This window comes from Lissotriton helveticus, chromosome 1_1 (genome assembly GCF_964261635.1).
Source record: "Lissotriton helveticus chromosome 1_1, aLisHel1.1, whole genome shotgun sequence".
In the NCBI taxonomy this organism is placed as follows: domain Eukaryota; kingdom Metazoa; phylum Chordata; class Amphibia; order Caudata; family Salamandridae; genus Lissotriton; species Lissotriton helveticus.
This window is the reverse complement of record NC_136057.1, coordinates 277,768,160-277,794,157: the sequence shown is the minus strand read 5'-3', so window position 1 is coordinate 277,794,157 and position 25,998 is coordinate 277,768,160. Positions and strand designations below refer to the sequence as shown.

The 25,998-nt window shown below is 47.1% G+C and overlaps 1 protein-coding gene across 1 annotated transcript in view; it reads right to left on the bottom strand.

The window, feature by feature from the left end:
* The window catches only part of LOC144762123 (cystine/glutamate transporter-like), a 365,267-nt gene that overhangs the window by 307,470 nt on the left and 31,799 nt on the right, over window positions 1-25,998 (bottom strand). The window contains exons 2-3 of the mRNA XM_078647254.1: window positions 19,031-19,159; window positions 17,141-17,266 (exon numbers count right to left, since the gene is read on the bottom strand). Coding sequence (XP_078503380.1) covers window positions 17,141-17,266; window positions 19,031-19,159 — 255 coding nt within the window. The remainder of the gene's footprint in view (window positions 1-17,140; window positions 17,267-19,030; window positions 19,160-25,998) is intronic.

Below are 25,998 nucleotides of genomic sequence, written 5' to 3'. Positions count from 1 at the left end.
TGCATCTCCAACTCAAAAACCCAATGCTGTAATTGCGGGTATTGTATTCCTGCCCCAGTGGGAGACGGAACTCCTCTCTGCACTGAGCAAATGTCTTGAGCGTGCCCCCCTCGTACAGATCACCGATCACTCTGCACCCCCTTGCGCCCATTTAACAAAGGCTTGTGTGTGGTAAGCCAGAGGGAATAATGGATTCCCTTCTAGTGGAGCATGTGGTGAGGGGAATGTCGTGAGACCGCTGCGCACAGGCACCTTGTCCCAGATATCCACGACCGTTTTAGTGGGCACCACTACATAGGCGCTCCTGGAGCGTGCCGCTCGATGGAGCCATGTGAGTTCCCAAATAGTACGCCCAATTACCATCCTGTCCATATGCAGCCAGAGCTACTCATTCTCAGTTGTTGTCCATTCAACCACAAAGCGGAGGTGGGAGGCCCAGTAGTAGTCCATGAGGTTGGGACAGGCCAGCCCCCCCAGTCTTGTGGTAAAATATGGATCTTAGGAGAACACTCCCGCCCCATATAAACATGGTGACCTCACGCTGGAGGCCTTGTATCTGATGCTGCAGAATAGAAGTGAGGAAGCATTGAAATAAATATAAAATTTTAGGGAGGATCGACATCTTGATGGCATTAATTCTGCCTAGCCATGACATCATCAAGGGCTTCCAGCTTCCACCCCCTCAGTTCTTCTAGGACAGCTTTCCTACATTCTCACCAGTTTACCTGGGTCCATGTATCTAAGGAGGGAGTCAACTGGAGGCCGAGGTACCGGATGTCGTTTGGGGCCCATTGATATGGGGTGAGCTTCTCTAAAAGTGGTATCTCCTCCTGTGGAATGGTAAGGTTGAGGGCCCAAGATTCATCGTGATTGATTTTAAGGCAGAGGCCCGCTCAAAAGTCTGCAGCAGAGAGGGAAGTGCTGGGAGGGACACTTGGGGGTGCGATAGTGTGAGGATGAGGTCATCTGCAAAGAGAGCCACCTTGTTCTGCCGGCCCCCAAGCGAGATGCCATGTATGTCCGCTGTCTGCCTGATCAACTCTGCAAGGGGTTCTACCACAAGGGCGAACAACAAGGGTGACACAGGGCAACCCTGATGACTACCCCTATGGATGGAGAAGGGTTCAGTAAGTTACCCGTTTACCCTAATCCTTGCCTGTGGGGCGAGAAATGGGGCCATGATCCTAGGGACCATATTCTGGTCTAGCCTGACTTTTTATAGGACCGCCCGGAGGAAAGTCCAGTCCACCCAGTTGCACGCCTTCTCCACGTCAAGTGACAGAAGGCAGGCTGGTATGTTCCAGTGGTGTGCCTTCCCCACCAAGTGTGCAATTCTACACCCATTATATGCTCCCTGGCGGTTGCGGATGAAGCCAACTTGGTCCGGCTCCACCAGATCAGGCATGTGGGGATCTAGATGTTTTGCAAGTATTTTGGTATAAATTTTCAGGTCTGTATTTAACAGGGCTATGGGATGGTAGGAAGCACAAAGCGTTGGGTCCTTGCCTGGCTTAGGTATAAGTGCTATCTCTGCCTTACCCATGGAGGGCGTTGATCAATCCGTGTCAGAGAAGGAGTTGTACAGCAGCAAAAGATAAGGCCGGAGTTGTGTTTGAAACATGCGGTAGAAGGACATGGGCAGGCCATCCGGGCCTGGCGTCTTCCCAATAGGGAGGTTTCTTAGGGCCTTTGGTAGTTCCTCCGCAGTTAGAGGGCCTTCTAGGGTTCTGGCGTCCACTGGGTCAGAACGTCCGCTATTAGGCCTGGCTATGGCGCCTCCGCCGAATAAAGGGCGGCATAATAGGCCCTAAACGCCTCGCATTTGTCCCGCTCCGATGTAATGCTTGTTCCATCTGGCCTTTTAAAATAAGCTATGTGGGTGTTTGCTGCCCTCGCTCTCAGACGTTTCGCCAGTAGCCTGCCCACCTTATCTCCCCCTTCAAATTATCTCTGTTCAAGCCAACAGGGACTTTTCAAACTCGTTAGTACGCAGGATGCGGAGTTGCCCCCGGAGGTTCGCAAGCCGCCGCCGAGACGCAAGCAAAGAATATTCCTGATCCTGTTTTTCTACTAGTTTTATGTCTTTGGAGAGGTTGTCCTCAAGGAGCCGAGCCTCCCATGCCCTCGCAATCGAAAGAGAGGTGATGTGCCCACGGATCGTGGCCTTGAAGGCATCAAACCCCACAGGAAAGGGCATCTCTTAGATATCATTACTTACAAAGTAAGAGTCAACGGCAGACCGTATGCTTTCCACATCAGCTGGGTCCCAGAGGATTCTAGGTGGCAAAAGCCACCACGGGACACAGGTGGGGCAAGCGGCCGGATCCTGCAGGAGAAGCTCAATATGGGCATGGTCAGAGAGTGATATGGTAGACATAGATGCCACCAGCATGTCCCGTATCAATGCATGAGAGATAAACAGATAATTGATGCGCGAGTACCAGCGGCGGACATGGGAATAGTACAAATAGTCCGGCACCTCTGGAGAGTGGTACCGTCATGTAGCCAGTAGGCCTAAATCCGTTATCTGCTTCCGAACTGTTGAGGACATGGGCCCCGTCCCACTCAAGGAGGCTTCGCTGTCATCTACTCTAGAGGCCCATACCAGGTTAAAATCCTCCCCGCCAAGCTCATTGAGGCATCACTCTGCGGCATGTAATCCCGCATGAGTGTCCGGAGGTAGCTGTCCTGCATCTGGTTGGGCGCATAAACATTACACAATGTGGAGAGGCGTCTCCCAATCCCAACACTCGCTCTAATGAAGCATCCATCCGAGCTCCGAAAGGGTTTGGCCTCCCGGCCTAATGCAATTTCTGCACAAAATTGCCACTCCTGCCGTTTTGGTGTCCGCTGCGGCCCAAACTTGAAGGGGGTATTTAGGATGCACCATGCGCTGCACATCAACTTTTAGGAGGTGGGTTTCTTGGAGGAATATGATGTCAGGGTTGTGCTGGAGAAGGTAGCGCCATGTTTGCCGCCATTTATTGGGAGAATTGAGGCCCTTAACATTAAGTGATAAGACTTTCCAAGTGGCTAGGGAGAGTCGCAGTCATGTCTGAGTCCAAATTAGTCCGCCCTGCCACCCTATAAGCGAGTTCGGAGGTGGTGCAAGGGCACAGGAAGGCCTATCTATTTCAGCCAAGAGAACGCGCAGCAGCCACAGGACCACCCACCTGCCACACCCAAGAGACAACAAAAGGTAGGAAAGAAAGGCTAGAAAGGGGAGAAGGCAGAGAGAAAAAGAAGAAAAACCCAACAGTGGCCAACCGGGCCATGAGGTCCTGTTGCAGGAACGGGACATCGTACACCCCAAGGTTTGGATAGTCCCAGAGATGTCACTCTCACAAGAACAGTTGGGGGTAGGCCTGCAACTGCTTACGAGTTCATCTGGGAGAATAGCTCCGGCACCGCCTACGTTGCAATCAGGTGGCTAGTACAATGTCTGGAGCGTTAATTAAATCCTCCAACCCGGCAGGGGCGGGATTGGCCCCCGAGGCAGGTCAAAGAGCACAGTGTGGATGCATGAGACGGCTATCAGGAAGTTGATGGACGCTGAGCAGACTCAGTTGTGTCCCCCTCCAGAGTCCTAATGTGTTCTATAATGTCCTGCTTGGCCTGCGATGCTGATTGCTCGTCGAGGGGAGGGGAGGGGATCGTCTGCGGCGACGCACAGTGGACCATGTCAGTTTAGCAGGTATCCGTGCCAAAGCTGGGGATCGGGTGGGGCTGGCCAGCGGCAAGGACGGCAGTCAGAGTAGTTGAACTGCCTCTCTGTAGGACTGCATCACCCTGCGCTTGGACTCCCACGCAAAGATGAGGGCAAACGGGTGTCCCCATTGATAAGGGATGTCCATGCCCTGCAGCTTGTCCGTTACGGGCTTGAAGGCCCGTCGTGTTCGCAGGGTGTTGGGTGCCAAATCCTGGAAAATCTGGATCTTGTGCTCATCATATGTGAGGTCCTGCTTAGCTCGAGCCGCCTTAAGGATGGCTTCCTTTTCTGTGAAGAAGTGGACTCTGGTGAGGATGTCCGGTAGAACTCCTGGGCTCCCGGCGGGTCCCGACACCCGATGAACTAAGTCCAGGGTCGGCGGTGAGGCATCGTCATCCCCCTATACTTCATGTAGGAGCTGGGACACATATGTCATGATGTCTTTCCCCTCCGCTCCGAGAGGAATCCCCCTGATACAGAGGTTATTCCGGCGGCCCGATTCTCTAGGTCCTCCTGTTTTAGTTGCAGTTCTATATGTTGCTCTTCTAAGGTGGCCAAGCATTACCAAAGTTGCTCCTGGTCCTCCATGCAGGGCACCAACAGTCTTTTCCAGCCCATCCACCCGTTTGCCCAGGTCAGTTACTTCCTTTCTGAGTTCCCGGATGCAGGAGTGCATCTCGGAGCGTAGGGAGCCAATTTTGGTCTTCAGCTCGGACATAAATGAGGCCATAAATGCTTGCGTTGCTGGCGGCTAGTCCCCCCAGGGCGGCGGGGCCACCTCGGCCGGAGCAGACACGCTCGCCTTGCCCCACATTGCTGCAACTGAGTTGTCCTTGGGGATCGCTCCAGGGCGTCCTTGCCCCCTTTAGAGTGTGTCATTGTGAGTCGGTAGGCCCCCTTCAGTGTGCCAATGATCCAAAGCGGCTAGGGTCCGCAACAGTGTCCACAATAATGTTTGGCGACCAGGGAGTTTGTGGGGCATCCAACTTAAGGGCCACCAGGAGGAATCACAGCGGCCAAGGTATCCGTTGCCCAAGACCCCCGATGGGCCAAGACGCTCTTCGTTGATGGGGAGCACAATGTCCTGGGCACAACCCAGGCTCGATGTCTCAGTGGGTGGGGGCATGCGTATTGGGTCCCTGCCACAAGTTTGTCCACCGCCCGCCCCACAGGAGTCTCACGGAGCAAGCGGGATTCCAGTCATCAGTTCCAGGCCCCAGGAGACCACAGTGCAGGCCGTAGAAGGGAACGCATCCACTGCCTGAACCCACCACAGTCCTGAAAGAGCCACACAGGCCGTGCACCCACCAGACACCTCAGGGCAATCCTCCGCAGCGCACGCATCTCAGGGCCAGTCCCCCGCACTCACCGGCGGAGCCCCGCCAATAGCCTTCCACCATTCAGGGCAGCCCACTGTCTCTATGGCCGGCCTTGTCGCACCTGTGCTGGGGGCCCGCTGTCCCCAGGGCTGCGTGAATGCTGCTGCGCTTGCCGTGGGGGCCTCTCCGTGGCTCCAGCACACCACCACCACCACGGCCGTTGCGTCCCGGGCCCCCACACGTCCGCCGCCCAGACTAGCACCAGACGCGTGTCGCAGTCTCAATGTGGCAAGAAGTAGACAGCGCCGTGTGTCCGGGATCCCTCCCCACTCCAAGGTCACAAGATGGCGGGCGGGTGCACTTGGGAGTGGAGTGGTGGGGCTCACTGGTTAGAGGCGGCAGACCCGTAAGCAGAGAACGGCCCGGGACCAGGGTTCAATTCCCGACGCGGCAGGGTCGTGGACCTGGGTCAAAACGGACTCGATAATTCTCGCCTCGGTGCCTACTCTAACCAGGGAACACACTCGGCAACTCTGGGCATTAAGCTTGCCTCATCTCTACAACGGCCCCCCACAGATGCCGGGGATGCCTGGTTTCACCTTGGAGATACCCAGAAAGGGACCATCTCACAGGGAAAACCAGGACGGGTTCCCCAGCGGTCTTCAGCGCCAAGATACTCCATGGAGTCGCAGTGCGCTTTACAAGTACAAGTACAAGTACACCCCACTTGCTTCCCACCGGGAGCCCAACCGTTTGAGCAGCAGCACAGGCCCCTACTTATGTGGTTCTCCTTCCCTGGGGCAGTCGGCGTCCAAGGAGGCTGGCGGTTCTTGCCGGAGCAGGGAGTCCACAGGAAGCGCTGCAGCATGCTTAAGGTTGCAGGGCTAAAAGTCAGAGGGGCCGCTCCCACCTCGGGCACCCCGCCGATTTAGGGGCCAGAGAAGTCCCACGTAGTCCTGTGATGGCTACTGAGTAGGAAACCAGCAAGGCAGGTCCCCCTCAGGAAGCAGCCGTAGCCCCATGCTGCCCCCAGCACCTCACTTGCAGGGTGCGCCAGGAGGCAACAAGAGTCCCCAGCAGAATCAGGGCAGCGAGACCGATGCAATAGCAATGTCCGCCTCTCTGGGGTGGCAGCGGCCCGGAGAGACAAAATGGCGGGTGTGTCCGCAGACGACCGGGTGTCCCCCGGCCGGCGCATCACCTGCAAACCTCTTTCAGTGACTAAGCCGCCGCACCTCCAGATCCGGAAAGAGCCGTCAGCATTCCCCGAGGCAGCCGCGGTGAGGCCCGGGGGCTAGGTCAGGTACTGGAGATCTCAACCAGGCCGTAGTCCCCGCCTACCCAGGTCAGCATTGGGCCCCCATTGTGAAGGCCTCTGGCGGTGATCAGGCAGAACGACAGCATGCAGGCATCTGTCCAAGCCCGTCTGTGAGGTCTCTCGGTTCCTGCGGTTCTGTTGGAACAGACTACCAAACAATTGTGGTTCCACTCTGACTATCTCATCTACTATAACCTTAAACTCACTCCCTGTAAATTTGGGCATTTTATGTGTTGCCATGGTGTGTGGTGTACAAAGTTGTTGTCGGTGCAGGGGTGTGAGTGGTGGGTGTGGTAGTGATGTGTATGGTGTGTGATGTGCAGGGGAGTTAGTAGTGCAGGTGTGGAAGTGCTGGTGGTGCTGTGTGTGGTGTGGCTAGTGATGTTGTGTTATTTGTCTCTCCTTTCAGCTGCTGTTGTGTATGTCCCTTCATTTCTGGAGTATTGCAAAGGATTCTGGTCAGGGAAGGGTCTGGTTTTATACTCAGCTATGTGGGTTTGTCCAAATGGGGGAGTGTTATCAGGTGTGTTCTGTGGGTTATCCTGGGATTTTTATTTTTGCCATGTGGTTGTGTCATTGTGGTGTGTTTTGTGTTTTTGGGGGGCATGGCTAGTTTGCTGTGTGCACTTTGTGGCCTTATTGTGGTGTTTTTCATTCGGACGCTGTATTTGTCACTGAGCATCCGCAGCGGTGGTCATGATTCAGCTCTTCCGCCGGCTTTCCCATTCTTGACTGTATGTGACAGCGGCGGTCGGAAACAGCGTAACATACCGCAGGACCATCGGGGATATAATAATTTTCCATGCGGTGTCTCTGCTATACTTGTGGCGGGTTGGTGTTTTTCCACCGTGAATCCTGCCGCGGAAGGGTTTTGGCCATCCCCACCCGCTACGGGGCAGTTTTTCTTGGCTCCGTCCTGCCGTTGTCAGAGTTCTTTGGTGGTTGATCCTAATTTGACCGCCAGTTTTTCCATGGTACCGGCGGGCGGTTGCTTTCCGCTTCCATGTCAGTCTGGGTGGTTTTCCGATCGCCATCCTAGTAGGCCCCCTAGTCAGGCTAGCTTCTTGTTGTGGGATACATGCTCCAAATATCCCATCTCAGTTTTTTCAAACTGGCACGTCTTTGTTTTTTTAATTCTATTTTCTAAAAACGTCTCTGTAAAAAAAAAAATGTCATCAATATATACATAAAATATATATATACTTCTGGTGGTCGCTGATAGTCAGGACCTAGTTTCCATCAGAAAAGTTTTTAACTTGCCCAAAACTTTTGTGTCGTTTGACGAATCTTTATATAATTTCCCAAAACAAGTAGGCTGCTGTGTCTTATTGTGCATGGAAAGATTCTGGTTGTCCGTCAAGCAGGGGCCTGACAAGAAGGGGGGTAAAAAAAAGCGTGTTTCCCATGTTAATTCCCATAGGGATTTTGAACACGACTATGGCTTTGGCAGAACGATAGCTCCTGGTGCAGAAAGAGCCTTTTTGTTATGAGCTAGAAATCTGTTCTGTAGTTTTGGAGAAATTAAAAAAACACATTTATATATCTAAAGGCGAACCCTTTCAATCTTGTGCAGAGATCTGATTGGCTGCAACCGTTCAACCAGGAAGTGTTAGGTTAGTAGCCATCTTCAGACTTGGTCTCAGTCGAGTTTCAAACAAAAAGCTAAGCATAAGAGAAGGGGCATTGTAGGAATACCTAAATGCCCTGATGCTGGGTCCCCGAGGCACCTGGGTAAAAATGGCTTTTTTTTCAAGTTTGCAGCAATTTCGCTATGGATTAGCGAATTTATAAGCAAAATTGAAGAAAAAAAACACGTGTGTTGCTAGTTGAGCCCCAGCTTAGGCCAGGTGCCAGGGGTTTATTTTTGTAAATATTATGGTGAGTGGGAGCATGGGGACCCCCTCCACATGGCCAATCTTTTACCCGGGGACTGCCACCTCTCCGGGGAAGGCTGTTTCTTATTTAAATTCGAGGGCAAGCACCACCTCCCCAGGGCTTTATAAATATATTGGCGGGGTGGGGACCCCCTCATAAGCAACAACTGTGCACCGGGGGCCTTGAGGTTAAAATCGAACCTCCCCTTGAAACATAACAAAACAAGAGAGCATAGTTCTCTCTTTCAATTACCCTCAGTATGCAAATGCCCACAAGCTCTGCTTGCTTGGCCCCACCCAGTTTACCTTACTAGTATGCAGGTCTTCCCGCTTTTTATCACATTAATGGACAGCTTACTAAAAGGACCCCAAGGGCTTTTTCCACTGATTTTTGTGATGCATTCTTCATGAAGATGAATATGAGAACTACTCCACCGAACAACCAAGCACTAACTTCATATAGTTAACAGGTAGTACCTTTGTTTTGTGGAGAGTCACCCCTTTGTAGTCTTGTCCTTCTACCCTATGATGAGGATTCATGTTTTCACAGATTTTTGGATGAAGACGTTGCATGAACAATCACATTTCCAAAATTACATGCACACAAATTCACAGGAGACATTATCCTGTGGTCCTTTACACATCTGTAGTGATGAATATGTACTTGCCATTTACCAAACAAGATAGCACTTACTAATTAACCAGTAGAAAATACTCCAGTTGCTTAGACATTTTTGGCAAAACTGTGAACTCTTCTTGGAAAAAATGAGGTTTACATTGAAACTCAACTGGAAGCACTTACACATATAAACATTGTTCTGTCCTTCGAGAGGAGACTTCTTCGCTGCTGGTCGTTCCTGACTTGACATCTCTTCCTGCTTTGCTGTGCCCCGGTCTCCCTCCCGCCGCCGCTGTAGTTACCTTAGCGGCCGCCGAGCGGAGGGAGACTACAACTCCCAGCCTGCCCAGCGACCCGGACCCACTCCAGCGGGGTCACCGCGCCCTGAGGCGCTAGAAAAACGCTGCTCCCTCGGCGGAGCGGGTGTTCTGTCCTTCGAGAGGAGACTTCTTCGCTGCTGGTCGTTCCTGACTTGACATCTCTTCCTGCTTTGCTGTGCCCCGGTCTCCCTCCCGCCGCCGCTGTAGTTACCTTAGCGGCCGCCGAGCGGAGGGAGACTACAACTCCCAGCCTGCCCAGCGACCCGGACCCACTCCAGCGGGGTCACCGCGCCCTGAGGCGCTAGAAAAACGCTGCTCCCTCGGCGGAGCGGGTGTTCTGTCCTTCGAGAGGAGACTTCTTCGCTGCTGGTCGTTCCTGACTTGACATCTCTTCCTGCTTTGCTGTGCCCCGGTCTCCCTCCCGCCGCCGCTGTAGTTACCTTAGCGGCCGCCGAGCGGAGGGAGACTACAACTCCCAGCCTGCCCAGCGACCCGGACCCACTCCAGCGGGGTCACCGCGCCCTGAGGCGCTAGAAAAACGCTGCTCCCTCCGCGTCGCGGGACGCGAGCGGGACGCCCGGACGAAGCCCGGACAAAGGGCGGGCCGTCTGAGGCCGTCCGAGGCTGGACAAGGTTGGGTTGGGCCCGTTACTCTGCTCGAAAACCTGATCTAAGGAGGTGAGCCTGTGCTATAGCTGGGGGTTATTTACTGAATTGAATTGTTGACTCTTGGAGCACCTGTTTTACCCCGTGCTTCTGAAAAGCATTGTTTTGTTTGTGAAATATGCCCGGCAAAAAGTTATCCCCTGCAAAAAACACTATGGACAACTATATCTTTCAGGTAGTTGCCAAAATCAATAGTGACAGGAGATCTTCACTTGGCCTGAGTTCACCGTCTGCCCTGAGTTCACCAACTTCGCCGGTTTCAGTTTTTGCCGAGTCCTCAGAGCAACCTAGCTCCTGCTGTCCACCTGTAAGTGAATCTGATCAAGCAGATACCGCTGTAATGAACCGGTCGGTTCTGATTGAGCTAGACAGCGAGAGTGAGACGGAGACTGATCAACAACTACCTGAGGATAAAGCCCCCACTCCGGTGCCTGCTCCACGCTCCACCAGAGGGGCTAAAAAGCCACAGCCACAGCCAAAACGATTTGGGCTCAGATCAAGCCGCAAAAAGATTGCATCGCCCCCTAGCAAATCCGCTAGGGAAGAAAATGACACTCTGGATGACGTTTCTTTGTCTCTTACTAGTGGTCAATTTAAGAATTTATTGAGTATGATAGACACTAAGATAAAGGACATTGTTAATCCGCTGTTAGGCAGAATTGATAAACTCACTAAAGAAGTGAATCGCCTTGGGGGTTTACTGAATCAAACCTTATCTGAGGTAGGCAAACTACCAGATGCTGTTTCTAGTAGGGTTGAGTCCAGTAAGGCCTCTTCTTCTTTGGTGGGTGGTGGGGCTTCCTCACTACCAGATCCTTCGGTGGCTCCCTTGATATCCATATTAGATAGTGCAGAGAATAAAGATGTTCCTCCAGATGCATCCTCCGCTCCAGAATCTGTAAATGGTGCGGTAGAGCTGATAGTTGAGGCCTCTCCTTTGGTCTTGGTTTTAGCCAATGTTCCTCTCTTGCAGTCTGGTCAGGAAGAATCTACCTCATCCCTATTGTCTAAAGCACTTTATTGGTTAACAAATAATATGGTAATAACTTCTAGGGGTAAGCACCAATTGGCTGACGAAATAGTAAAGGCTAGAAGGGTGAGGTGGATAGGTAATAGCACAAAGAAGTTTTTGGGTGACTGTGTCATCCTACATTTTTCTGACCCAGAGGTTTTGACCAATATTCTACCTAACCTTCTACCCCCGCAGCGGAGATCGACTGAAATCATTCCACTCACTTTAGACTTTTTCTATCAGTGTAGTGGGAGGGTCTCTAATAAAACAATGCTAAAAACTAAGTGGAACGTTGTCCCAACAAAAGGGCGGAGGGAAGTGAAGCAGCCAGAGTGGGGTCTAAATCTAGAGAATAGATTTTCAGCCTTTTCCAATCTTGATGACTGTGATTGACTCTCTATAAAACTAAGCCCAGTACCACTAGCTAATGGGGATCAAAATTTGGATAGCTTACCTACTCAGAATGTTAATTGCCTTACCAATGATTTGTTGAATAACTCGTTAGTCCAAGCAGATGGTGAGGCTGGTGTACCAAACTTTTTTCCTGGATTACACCAGGGTCGTCTGTCAGGGGTTGCTAACCTACTCTCCTGGAATATAGCTGGTCTGACATCCAAGCTCGATTGTGGGGACTGGCTTGGTTTTGTTACCCAATTTGATATTTGTATATTCCAGGAGACTTGGGCATGCGATCCTGTCTTTGTATTAAGCTATTTGAATTTTTATGTGTCAGCCGTCAAGGGTCCGAAAGGCAGACCTATGGGGGGGCTTACTATCTGGATTCGACAGGCACTAAATCTCTCAGTTAAAAACATAGCTATTGGACATAATGATATCCTGCTTATTAGGATTTCTAATGATAGAACAGGGTCACTTGATATTTACAATATTTATATTAGGAGTTCCAAAGGTCGATCTGAAACATTATTAACCTTGGCCGACCTTATCGAGGAGCACTCCATCAAAAATAACATTGTTATAGCAGGAGACCTTAATAGGACGTTTGAGCCATTGGTTGCGGGAGATGCTTTCACTGGTGCTGATGAGGATTCCTTTTGGGGCATCCCTGAACTGCAACTGAAACCAGTCTCCCGTTGGACAGAGGACATTATAGCTATTAATGCACTGTGTCTTGAAAAAGGCTTGAGAGCTACGAACGGGAGAACAGCTAGGGATAGAATTGGTTCACCAACTTTCGACAATGGGAGGCACAAAACTCGAATTGACTATGTGATCTGCAGTTTGCATTTGTGGCCTGCCCTTTGTGATATGGAAGTCATTATAAGATCTGAGAGTGACCATAACCCCCTATGTGTGACTCACAAATGGTGGCCTGCTGAATCAAACTCTAGCTGCACGAAAGAATTAGTTCCTCCATCCATTATCCCCGAGAACAATATGCGTAGGCTACGTTGGGACACTGTAGCGAGAAATCAGCAGGCTATTGATATTATCAACAGTGAAACTGATCAAGCCATTCAAGCTATGGAACTGGCTAATGCCTCTCCTAAGGATCTGGGGGAAGTGGTCAAAATACATGATACCCTCTTTGGTAAGATCAAGGTGCACTTTCTAAGACCTGATAAGCATAAGGGGGTTATTACCAGAAAAGATGCTAGATGGTATAACTCTGATTGTAGGAAGGCAAGACTCGACCTTGGCCGGGCAATCAAGAAGCGAGACTGTGTGTCTGTTCCTCTAGCTAGGAAAGAATATAAAGTATGCATTGCTAAGGCTAAGAAGGATTGGGACGAGCAACACTGGTGCAAACTGAAAATGGCCAGTGACAGGAAGGATTCCAGAGTATTCTGGAATATTGTAAAATGGGGTTCTGAGAGAGCTGAAGAGTCACCAAGTAATAACGTCTCACAGGAGGCATGGGTTAAATTCTTTAGTTCGTAATACACTCTTAATACCCGGGTCTCAGTTGAGGACAGTACGGTTATGAAGTTTTTTGAAGATGATAATTTTAATTATAAAGAGATTATGTCTGCAATTTGTGCAGTAAAATGTGGGCGAGCTCCAGGTCAAGATGGAGTGCCCGCCGATATATTCTTAAACGATAGTGAACGCTGGTGCAAATATATACATTTGCTTATTAATTCAATTGCTCAAGGAGCAGTTGTCCCTGATTCATGGAGGGGAGCAGTTATTATCCCCGTGTACAAGAAGGGGGACCGAGCTCAGCCCTGTAACTATAGGCCTATCAGCCTCATTGACACTGTGCAAAAAATCGTGGGTCGCGTGGTGGTCAATAGGCTTCTCGACTGGGCTGAGGATTTTAATATCCTATCTCCATTCCAAGCAGGTTTTAGAAGGGCAACAAGCACGATCGATCAAGTGTTCCACTTCCAATTATTACAGTGGAAAACCGTGGTTCTGGGGGGGTGTAGCCTGTACGCGGCATTTGTCGACTTGCGGGCTGCATTCGACCTGGTCCCGCGTGCAAAACTGTGGCAGGTCTTGCATAGCTTGGGGGTTTCCGATGAGTTGCTAACCCTGATACTGCGCCTCCACGAGTCTAACTATGCAAAAATTCAGTGGGGCGGTCACGGGATGGTCACTCCTGATTTCCGTGTTGAAAAAGGGGTCAGACAAGGGTGCTCAATGGCTCCTACTCTATTTACATTGTTCATAAACGGGGTAGTTTCTCGATTGGTAACTGCGAATGTTGATGCTCCTTCTCTTGCAGGACTAAAAATCCCCATACTAATGTTTGCGGATGACACGCTAATTTTATCAAAAACCCCTAGTGGACTACAGCGTGCTCTGACAATTTTTGAGAACTTTTGTGGGGAACATGGACTGGAGGTGAATACTACGAAAACTAAACTAATGAGCTTCAAGCCGCAGCGTAGCTTTAAGTCCAAAATTATGATGAGTGGTGGGCCTTTAGAGTTAGTTAAATCATTCACATACCTAGGTATCCAAATAGCTGATGACCACAGGTGGAGCCAGCATATAAATATTGCTATTCTGCGACACAAACAAATAGCTGGCACAATTAATTCTGAACACAGGAAGTCGCTAACCAAACCTGTTAAACCAGCCCTATTGGTATATGAAGCAAAGGCTATTGGGTCTGCACTTTACGGCGCTGAAATGTGGGGCTTTGAAAATCTTACATCTCTGCAAGCCTCTGAAAATAAATTTTTAAGAACTCTTACCGGTACACCTAAAAGTACTCCGTTGTTGCCTCTCCGATACGATCTAGGAAGGAAACAAATCAAGGACTTGGCCAGATTACGCCCGATCTTGTATTGGCGCAGACTCTGGACCACTCCTGAGCTCTCACATTATGCCGCGGGTTTTGTGGATGTGATCAAGGCTGATGGCTTTCACAAGATAAGCTGGCTTAAATCATTGAAAACTATATTGTTTGAGCTAGGGTTGAGTTCTTTATGGCAGGACCCTGCTGGGGCATCTTTCCCTTCTAAGCGTGTCTTAAAAGATATTTTTTGGGAATGGATTGCTACTAAAACTTTAAATGCTTCAAGCTCTGGGTCCATGTCTTCGCATTTTCTTGAGGCTAAAATGTATCCAGTCTTGGAACCATATTGGGATATCATCTCCAAACCAGGTGATAGGAAGCTCTTATTCCAACTGAGAGCTGGTGCACTTCCTATAAAAATATTGACAGCTAAATGGGGTTCAGGTGGAAATAACACCTGCCCAGCTTGTGGGTTGGGGGATGAGTCTCTGGGTCACTTTCTGTTTTCATGCAGATCATATGCTATTCCAAGACGAGTATGGTTAGCTCCTATGTGTAGGAACCTTGGGACATCAAGTAGTTCTGTAGCTATGCGAATTATTTGTACGACTCAAGTTTCTTGGATCCTGATAGCTACAGCAAAATACCTGGGTTGGGCATGGATGCTCAGGCAGAGACTGCTAGTTAAATAACTATTCTCTGCCTGACAATTTAGACAGAGACTGCTAGTTAAATAACTATTCTCTGTGTGACAAATTGGTCCTCATGAATTTGACATTACTGCTTTTTATTTATTAATGACCTTGTATCAAGATAGAGATTGCTAGATAATTAACTATTCTCTGTCTGGATCAATTGATTTTTTGCATTTGTATAATTGCTTTTAGACTCCGGCGTTTCACATCTTGAAAATTATTTTTATCAAATGTTTTAATCCTTTTTAACCGAATGTATTTTTATATGTAACCTATAGTGTTGTGTCAATGTGCTGGATTGTAAATTTAATTAGTTTTTAAAATTCTGGTGTATATTATGCTTTTATGAGTAACAACTCGAATAAAGCACTTTTGACTTGACTTGACATGACATTGCAGGCACTCCTAACTATAACTGGTGAAATTCTGTGACTTTATTTTTTTAGTTCAAACGTTAAAGTTGTTAAGACAAATTCACCTAACTATAAAGCTACTTTAACCTTGGGCTTTTTCAGAGATTTTAAAAAGTTTTTTATATATAAAAGAGATCTTGCTATCACACTTAACTATACATTTAATTTAACCATTGTTTCTTTTCACTGAAATTGACTAGCCTCTCCCTTCATACCTCTCTCTCAAATAATGGGGGTATGTAATAGGGTATGGATTGGGACTGACCTCTTCTTTCAGACCTCTCTCTCAGATGGTGGGTGTGCATAGTAGGGTGTTGGGAGGGACTGGCCTCTCATTTCTAACCCTCTCAGATGATGGGTGTGTGAAGTAGGGTGTGGGGAGGGACTGGCCTCTCCTTTCAGACCTCTCCTATAGATGACAGGTGCGCATAGTAGTGTGTGTGGAGGGACTCGCTTTTCCTTTCAGACCTCTCGCTTATTTGACAGATGTGTGTTGTAGTGTGTGGGGAGGGACTGGCCTCTCCTTCAGACCCCTCTCTCAGATGACAGATGTGTGTAGTAGCGTGTGAGGAGGAACTGGCCTCTCCTTTCAGACTTCTCTCTCAGAAGATGGATTTGCATGATAGGGAGTGGGGAGGGACTGACCTTTCTGCTGAGATCCCTCAGTTGTGTGACAGGTGTTTGTAGAAGAGTGTGGGGAGAAACTTAACTCTCTGCTTAGAACTCCTCCCAACCTGATGGGTGAAAATAGTAGGTTCTGGTAAACATCATCTCCACTAACACTCCTGCTAAATGGCTTTTGTAATTTTACAGCTTGGCGTGGATAGCACTGTGCTAATCCTATGCTTAAAAACTCTGATGGAAAAGCAAACATTTGGGAGGAGCAAATTTAGTGTGTCGCTGGTTTTGAGGGTGCTCTATACAGGAGCTGCCTTCCACGTAAACTTGGGAACTACCAAGAGTTATGACCTTCTTTTTTGCATAATGTATGCATCACTCTATGCCAGCAAGGGAATTGTTTTCACACACACACACACACACACACACACACACACACACACTCACACACACTCACACACACACACCCACACACACACACCCACACACGAACACACGCACACACACACACACACGCACACACGCACACACGCACACACACACACACACACACACACACGCACACCCACTCACACACACACACACACACACACACACAATTTACATTGATATTTAGGAGTATAAATCAGGGAAAATAGAACACAGTGGATAATTAAGATCTTCTTCTCACAGACAGCCATATATACCTTTTAACCTAACTAAAAAACAAGGAAATTGTACTGTCTTTCATTGCTCTGACATCAAACTAGTCAGAAAAGCTTTCTTTGCAAATGTGGACCCTGTCTAGTGACAAATTAGTGGACGCAGACAAAATTCATATAGTTATCACTAACACAGAAGTTTTTTTTTGGCAATAACCATATAAGGAAAGTGCGATGCAGCATTGTTGCCAGACTAGGCACATATCCTGAATATATGACACATTATAGGGAGGAGAACATTTGACTTACTTTCCCACACCAATGCGGATGCATTAATAATCAAGCTACTCGCCCGGGTGCAATTAATGCGCAATGTTTTCGCAGTGAGTATTTGGCAACCAAAATGTAGGAAGCCGTTTGTTTCCCTGCTACTCAAGAGGTGCTGAGGGACAGAGAGGTTACTCATATCTCTGGGTTCATTTAGAAGTTTCAGAGGCAATGAAGGGCCCGATTTAGACGGAATACTCCATCACATATGAGACAGATATTCCAACCACCTTATGACAAGAGCATTACATAATAATAAATACAATAAAAAATAGAGAGCTCATGTAACAAATAAAATAAAATAACTAGAGCAAACTCTCATAGCAGGAGGAATTCCTCAGACCCCTGCTATTCTTTCCACTCTCTCAATGTGCACACATTTATCCTATTTGTCTTACCTAAAAAGAGAGCCACCATTCCAGGAACAATAATCAGAGTGATGGTCACAAGTTTTAGAAACATAAGAGCAGTTTGTAGGTTGGCAGCCCAGCTAACGCTCCAGCAATTCAATGCTATAACTAGACCTGTGGGTAAATAGAGAGATGGTTCAGATCTGACAGAGCTTCCATGATGGACTGACGTTAAGAGCTTCAATACCACTTTAAATATATTTTCACTTTCGAAGAACTATTAATCACTTAAAACATAGGAACATAGTGTTTCAAGAAAAAAGATGCAAAATTCAATTAATAATAGAACCACAGTCTTTCCGAAATGACAATTGCTGCAGCAACATCACATTTCAGCCTCCTTTACTAAACAACCCAATCTCTATAGCATCGCACATCCTTATTCCTATATTCTGAGTGTACTCTTTGATGCCAAATTATACCAGGGTCATTCACCCTGGCCATTGCTTCTCAATGACTGCTGCTAAATATAAATCCACCTGATCTTTCGCCCAACATTACAAAAGCATCATTAGTACAAACATCAGGAGAAGCCTGATGTACTACTATAGTATGAACGATCGGCTTTATCAAGTACACCTTGTCTTCCCTTGATAAAGTCATCAACTTTTCAATCTGAATTCCATTCACTCACACACACCACAAATCTATCTCCCTTAATGTCTACATTTTGTCCACATATCAGCCAGTAGCAGCAACCTGGAAAAGACTTAGCTGGTTTCACCATGGATTGAACTTTGGATTGAGTTGGGTGTGCTTTTTCTTCTAATTTGGTTTACCTCTTGGCTCATAGGAATGAATGGGACACTCATTCCTTAATTGCGATTTGCAATTTGCTAATCGCAATTAAGGAATGTTAGAGATTAGCAAAAAAATTGCTAATTATTACCTACATTCCATTTTGCAATTCTCAAATTCTCAAATAGCGATTCCTTAAAAATCGCTATTTGAGAATCGCAAAATGGAAATTAACTACATATGCCCCCTAGTCTTTTCCTTATTTCATTGAAGTCCTGCAAAACAGCCAAACGATCTTTGATATCAAAGGGTTTTTGTTCTACCACTGAAATCATGGCAATCAATGTCCGATATTATCATTCTGGTCCCAAAAAGGACTTCATATGGAGTGATACCCCCTAGAGAACTTCTTGACAGATTGTTAAGACTACGTTGGACTCTTATTAGATGTTTGACCCACCCGTCACCCGAGCCTTAAACCCTAGCTGTTATAGATTGCTTTTTTTTCTCTCCACTACCGAATTTCCCTCAGGGTGGAATGGACTACAATACCACACTGCAACACCCAGATTGGCCTTGGCCATGGCCTCCTTGTAAGCTCGAGAGCTAAACGCAGGACCCTGGCCAGAATGAAGCGTGCCGACTGCGTATGTGCGGATAAAGACTCTCAAATTTTTTATAACAGTTCGAATGTCAGCTGAGCGCTGAGGCCACATCCAAATGAATCTTGAACACGAATCCACTGCGACCATGATATATTTTTAGTTACCATCCTTCTGTAAGGGACCACAGTGGTCCAGGATAACACAAGCTAATGGTTTATCTGAAATTAACAGGGGCATCTGTGCAGGACGTATCACAGAGACTTTCATCTTTTGGCATATTTCACATTCCAAAACATAGTTTCTTGTTGTTTCCTCATGCGCGGCCACCAGTATCTCTGTTTTAATAATGACACTATGGCGGAAATACCTGCGTGTGCAGAGGCAAGCACTTCATGTGCTGCTAGGATTAGTCCTAATCTATGTTCCATATTTGGAATTACTCTATCCCCCACTCCAGGGATTCGAGCAAACAGAACAATATTTGCATCAGTTATGTATGAGTATTTGAGTGGAAAGCCTTTTGGTAATGTTTTACCACAGTTTTTGCTTGTGGCTTTGACAGCTTGTATTATTTCACCGTCTATTTTAGTTTTTGAACGAGTGATTGCAGCTACGTAAGCTGTTTGCACAGATGCCTTCACAGCTTCATCAGCCAATGAATTCCCTGCAACGTGAATGCCATAACGTTGATGACTGTATTTATCACATGAGTGTTTTGTTGTCCTTTTGCATTTTTGAAGCCGTATTGAATCCAGTTCTGTAAGTATTCATTGTAAGATTGAACACAGTAATACGAATCGCACACTACAAGTGTGGGGAATTCGCGATCAGTATTTTCAAGCACCATCTTAAATGCTTGGAGTTCAGCTCGCTGAGCTGTACGGTCTACTAGAGATTGAGTTTTAGTGACCATTGGTCGAAATTTGCCATCTTGCCAGGGATCTTTAATGATCGCGCATGCAGCACTATATGCTTGTTCACCATCCGTAGCGGGCTGTGCTGATCCGTCAGTATAAATTATACATTCAAACTTCTCTAGGCAGAATTTCAGTAGGCAGAGGATATTCTTGCTCATATTGTAGAATTTTTTGTGTTTTCAGATATGGGTAAAAAATGTATTCAACGTCTGTTGCAGCAAGAGAATTAACCTATTGTATCCATCTTGGATGTAACGCCTTAGCATTTGGAATGCTCGTTTTCGTCACTGCCTCTAAGGCAGGTACAGGTGTAACGACCATTATGCGCTTACCCTGTGCAAGGGCTCTCTCTTTTGCAATTGCAGTTTGAACCACTGTCAGAATTTTTTCTGTAGAAGTGAATTTCATTTTTGCTTGTGTGTACAAGTGTGATTTGTAAGCTATTGGTACTTTTTCCCCTTCGCTAAAGGTTAAGTATGTGAATCCGCATCGTCCTGGAATGATTCGGATCACTAAGTTGCTTATGTTTACGCTAGTTTACAAGTGTTTAGTTGCAAACATATCTGTTTGGACTGGACGCAACATTTCTGTGTGTTTTTGAGTCCAATTAACTGTTTTGAAATCAGGTTTGATTAATTCGTTGAGAGGGTTAACCCTTTCTGCGTAATTTAGAATGTATGTTTTTAAGAAGTTCAGGAACCCTAGAATCGACTGTAAGTTTTTCAGCATTGTTGGAGGTTGGAGCAGCGCACACTTTTCTAAAAAGTTGGCTGCCAGGCTTTTGCTTTCACTTGATAATTCGTATCCGAGGAAAAGGACATTGAGACGGGCAATTCTCGATTTCTTGAAATTTAACTTATAACCTTCATAGGCGAAGCCAAGTATAATGGTGTTCACTCTGTTCAAGTGCCTGTCCAAGTCATCGTTTGTTAGATAGATGTCATCTACATATGACAAAGCTTCGTCATCATATGTTTGTAGTAACTCTGTTAACCTTGCTGAAAATACCCAGGACTATTCTTGAATCCCTGAGGGAGACGACAGAAGTGATGCTGTGTCCCCATAATTGAGAAAGCGGTCAAATATCTGCTTTTAGAAACCGTTAGAAATATCTAACGTGGTTTTATATTTTTTACACACAATGTTATTCAATAATGCTGCACTATGTGCATTTTGTACTGCAAATGTTTTGCAACAAGAGTTTAAGTGTCTGTAGTCCAAAACTAGATGATATGTATTGACTGGTTTGGAGACAGGAAACAAAGGATTGTCCATTGACGAGGTGCATGTTTCAATCACCCCTTGGTATTCAAGTTGATCTAATATCTCCCTGACCTGTTTTTTAGCTTTTTGCTTAACTGGATACTACCTTTGTGTAGTTGGTTGAGTTTTCAATTGGATTTTATGGCAAGGAGAATCCTCATCCCATCCTACATGATTTTTGTATAATGCTGGAGCCTGGGATACTGCCCATTTCCTGGCATGGGTATATTTTAAATGAATTGGAATGTGGTTGGAGAATGCTGGCATAATGAGGTCTACGCCATGTGGGCACTCCCTGACAAATTCTGGTGGCCAGTCTTGTTCAACGAGAAGAATGTCATAACCCTGAGAGAGTCGCTCCAAAAGAGTACTCTTATTTTTCTTGTTATATCTCCCTCCATCCGGAGAGTTACTTCATACAACTTATGTGGATTACTAACCCTGGTATCTGCAGTTTGAACTTGAATGTATTCATTCAAGTCCACTGTCTCCAGATGATCCTTCAAGTTCTTGCGAGCTATGGTGACTTCTGCTGCGCTGTCCAAAATTGCCTGAGCCCATTCCCCGTTCTTGAGTTGTTTCCTCAAGATCCTCGCATGTCTGATTTTTAGACCTGCTACCTTCTTTTTGGTGAATTGAGTTATCTTGCTTTACGGAACGTGTTGATTGTCTTTGGACTTCACGCGTTCTTCCTTATGTACTGACAGTCCTCTCCTTTCGGATTTCTGTGACGAAGTCTGAATCGTACGAGAGGAACGTGTATCAGTATCTTGATATCTATCAGGTTTTCTCAAATTATCCCTATTCCTGAGGTTATACCTCCTTTCAGAGGGCTCCTTTTGAGGAGACATACCCCTGGAATGAGAACGCTTCTCTTTAGAAGATTGTTTAGTGTTCTCCCACTTCTTTTTAGGAAGAGTAGGAGTGTTTTTATTAAAGTCCTTTTCAGGATTTTCAGTCAGTTGGGGTTTAACTGGTTTATCACCCAAACCGTTCCTGCCTAATTCTTCATAGTATTTTTTAATTAGTCTGCCAAGTTCTTGAGGTTGCTCAGTTACATCGAATTCCCATAATTTCTGGCGGATCGCCATGGATGCTGCTTCACCTTTAATATTAGCTAATATTATTGTTGAGACCTGTTTGAAATCTTTCAGTAACTTCATACCTAGATTTAAAGCAGGCTCTGCCCCGTATTCATTTTGAATCTGTTCTAGGACATCTGGTATTACCGCCATAGACGGAACTCCATGTGTTTTGATGTAGATTTGCAGCAAAGACTGTACCCCTTGTGTCGCAGTCCTCTAGATGTGGTGCGATTCCCATTGGTAAACAGATTGTTAGAATTCTGTGTTTCTCATGAGGGGTAGTATCAGGAAATACTGCTTCGATTTATGCAATTTTTTGAGCTATCCAGAATGGAATTTGTTCCCGTTTTGTGGGTAATTTACCAACGACTGAATATAGAGTCTGTGGTGTAATTGTTTTTATGTTCTCCTGATAAGGGGCGTGTTGTGGAATCCTAATTGCCGGTTGGACTGTTAGTGTCCACATGACATATTGGACCAATTGTCTATAGATTTTGATTAGTTCTTTGAGATGAGCTCGTAGTTCCGCATCTGTCATTATATTAATTTCAGAGTGTGGTGTATAGCTGGCTAATACCGGCCATGTTGCTCCTGGTCTACCTAGTGGACCGAGCCTGGTAATGTGATTTATACGTTTTAGGGCACTTTTGAACCAGAGCTCATGCTCTTGGTATGTTATTGGAATTTCAATATCCTCGCAAGGAATGTATTCCTCTGGTGGTTCATCTTCTTCATAGAAGTGAAACACTTTTGTTACTGGATTTGCTTCAGGGAAGACTATCCATAAATAATACCTGTGTCTGGTGATATTCGTGTGCCTCTATCACAAAAACTACCCTACCACCTCTTGCTGATAGGCCATATCGTATACGTTTTATAGTGATGGCTTTCCTTAAATTTTCAGGAATGCTTATAGCATCCACGTCTGCTTCATTAAAGCCTGTTGTGTCAAAAGCTTGTACGGTGTTGTTGTCTGCAGCTCCAATCGAGTTGTTGTCCTCGTTTTCAGTCATTGTGAAATTAAAATTGCAGAGCAAGTTTCAAGGAAACAAAGATAAGCTGCACAATATTTTGGAACACTGTATCCTTCAATGTTGATTAAACCAAAAAGCTAATATGTAGGATTTTCGTCCTACTCAGCTATGGCGGATATTCTATCCCTTAACCCACTCCAAACGTCTATTGGAGTATTATGGAAAAAGGGCTCTCTGAGAAAAGCACAACTGAGTTACTTTAGTATCTAGTGTTAAATTAGTGCCTTACCAAACGTTGGGCACCATGTAGTGTAGTTCCTATATTCCCAATATGCTCTGCGCATTGGAATAATATATCCTATAGATTTGATGTAGGACTTAGGTCAACTAGGTCTCTATCGAATATACTAAACTTAATTGTGAGTGCTAGCTAGCTCAGAGGTCACTAGAAACATTCTCGAATTCACAAGAAGGGATTCGTTTCTGACAACCGCATAAACATGACATCTTTGTTTCCCCAAGTATAAAATGTAACTTCAGAGTCATGGAAACAATAGATAAGTATTTCTCTCAGTCAATCGTGCATGCTTAGTTTCTACAGAGTTGCAGAGAAATAGAGAGACGGGTGTTTCTCAATGAAAGGTTTATTGAACAGTCTTCTTTCTCATGCAAAAGAATTGAACTGCTACAATCGTTAGGCAGACTGCAATGCGTACAGCGAGAATAGTAGTATAAAATAATACTGCAAGGGCATTGTATGGTGTAGGAAGGTGGCTACCTGACTATGGTTACCCCAGATTTTTTTGCCTGTGTTTAGCTGGTTTTTTGACTTAGTTGACCTGGTTCCCTGCTAATCAGGGCCCCAGGCCATCTGCTCTCTCTGTAAAATGGATTCCATGTACCCTAGGTACATACCACAATTGGAAATGGACTCCTTGTCAGCCCCTGTATAATGCACTATAGGTGCCCAGGGCATAGGGGCCACCAAGGCCTACCAGGGGCTGCAGCATATCTTTTGCCACCCCTGGCTGGTTCTTAAATTGACACAACTGGCTGATCACTCAGCTGGGGTAAGGTGGTGTAATCACCCCTTGCTTAGATATAGTATACCTATATCTAAACCTATATCTGGACACATATTAACCTGTGAGCCACTCCTATGGAAGGCCTCATTAATCCTGGAGGCAGAGTGCGTGGTTTCATGTGAGATGGAGCTCTAGCATGAGCTGAGCCTGTCTGCAGCTGTCGGGAATAACTCCCTGAGCTGTTTCAGGATAATGCCATACCATATACTCTTAAGTGCCTTATAATCCTCGCGGTTATATAGCAACTCTGGTTTGGCTTTATCAAAACATGTCGTGTAAGGTGTCATACGATTTGGAATACTATCCCCTCACCAGTTCTGGCGACGGGGATAGCATTCCACCCCTCTAGAGGGGTAAGACATGTTACTTTACTTAAATGCGGTTAATTTCTAAAAGGGCCTTAGAGCCACAAAATGGATGCCTCTGCCACAGACAAGAGTCTGGACCCCTGCAGCTGACCGAAACTCAGCCAAATGGGGCCTGGACAAAGGGTTTCCTGTCGCAGGAGGGTGTCACCACCCTCCAGACAGGGGATAGTGGATTGTAGCAGGGAGGTCTGAAAGAAACCAGACACTGCCTGGGGCGCACAAGGCTGCCCCTTGCATAATCCGGCCAAACCGGTTCTGGGGCACTCCAGCCCTCGTGCCAGGGCGGCCTGGATCAAAGGGAAGGGGTGTATCCACCCCCTTCCTGGGTCCCACCCATAGGGGGGGACCTAGCAGGTAATCACGCCCCCCAGATTCGAATAAGAGTGGGAGCAGTGCCAATGCACTTCAGATTATCCTGAAGAAACATAAGAAACGAAATTCTGGACCCTTCGACATCCTACTCAACGTAGAAGCCCGAAGAATCTCCCTTGTGGTCAAGGAGTGACCACCCTGTGCAAACAGGCACCATCCAGCTATCGATGTCTACTTTGTTGCAGTTCCCGCCGGAACTCGAGCGACAGAGATCGACGAGATCAAGCCTGCCTGCTTTCCAACAGCCCGATCCACAGTCCCTGCAGAGCTGAGACCCGTGGAAGTGACCGGAAGCGTGGGGCACGCCATCTTGAATTGACCACGAGACGCTGACTGTGCAGCCCACGAGTGACCCTCGAAGCTGTACACTGGGGTTTGAGAAGCCCCAACCCTGAGCCACTCTTGCACCGAAGCTCACCCCTTTACACTCATCGAGTGCTGCGCGGGGCCCTTCTGCTATTTTTGGCTCAACGCATTGGCCCGGTCACTTGCCAGCCGGCTAGTGGCCCCTGTGCCGACGAAAACTTGAAATCGACTTGTGAATCTGGTTGCTCCAGATTTACACCAGCTCCCCTGAAAAGGAGCCCCCACTCTGACCCTCCTGGTTCGAGTGAGAAGCAATCTCCCGGTTCCGCGTGGATTGCTTTTGCCAAGTGTTGTTTGCTCCAATCTTGAAGCCGACAGCGCCGACGGCGAGAGCCTGCGTGGGACAGATCGTGACCTGCTCCTGGACGTCGTAGATGCCCCAGAGCCTACGTGACAGCGGAGAGAAGCACCTCGACAGCGACCTGATTGCGCCCGACATTGCCTGGTTCCGTCCTGGTTCCACCCTGGTCACTGCTGAGTGACCCAGACTCTGTCCCCTCTGCTTTCAGGTACTTTTCGACTTGAGTCCACCCTTGGACTCCACTGGACACTTCTCTTTCACCCCGCCTGCAGCCCTTTCAGCTTCAAGCACCAAGAGCCTGCGTGACGAAACCCGACTCAACTTCGACCCTGTGCACCCGCTTCCTGTGGGTGAGGTAACTTTGCTCCGCCGGTGTTCCCACACTGGTACACATCTCTAGGGTCTGTGTCTTAAGTTTTGTTCCTCTAGGTTCAGGGGAAGTGTCCTTAAACTTTAACTTTGTAACTTTTACGCACCATTGGTTAACATTGGTGCATGCGTGCGCTTTCCACACTGCTCCCGAATCCCGTGGGCCTCTCCCGACTTCAGCACTGCTTGTCCTGACTGCTCCCAGCGATTCCCTAGGCCCTAGGCCTAACCACTGTTCGATTGGTATCTCTTATACCACTTGTTTAGTATATGGTTTGAGTGGCCACCCGCCCTCATCCATAATTGTGCAACTTGTATGTTTAAACTGTGCTTTTGATTTAACGCTTGTGCCCCTTTATTCATAAAGAATACTGGGGATTGTTTTTAGTAATAAACACATATA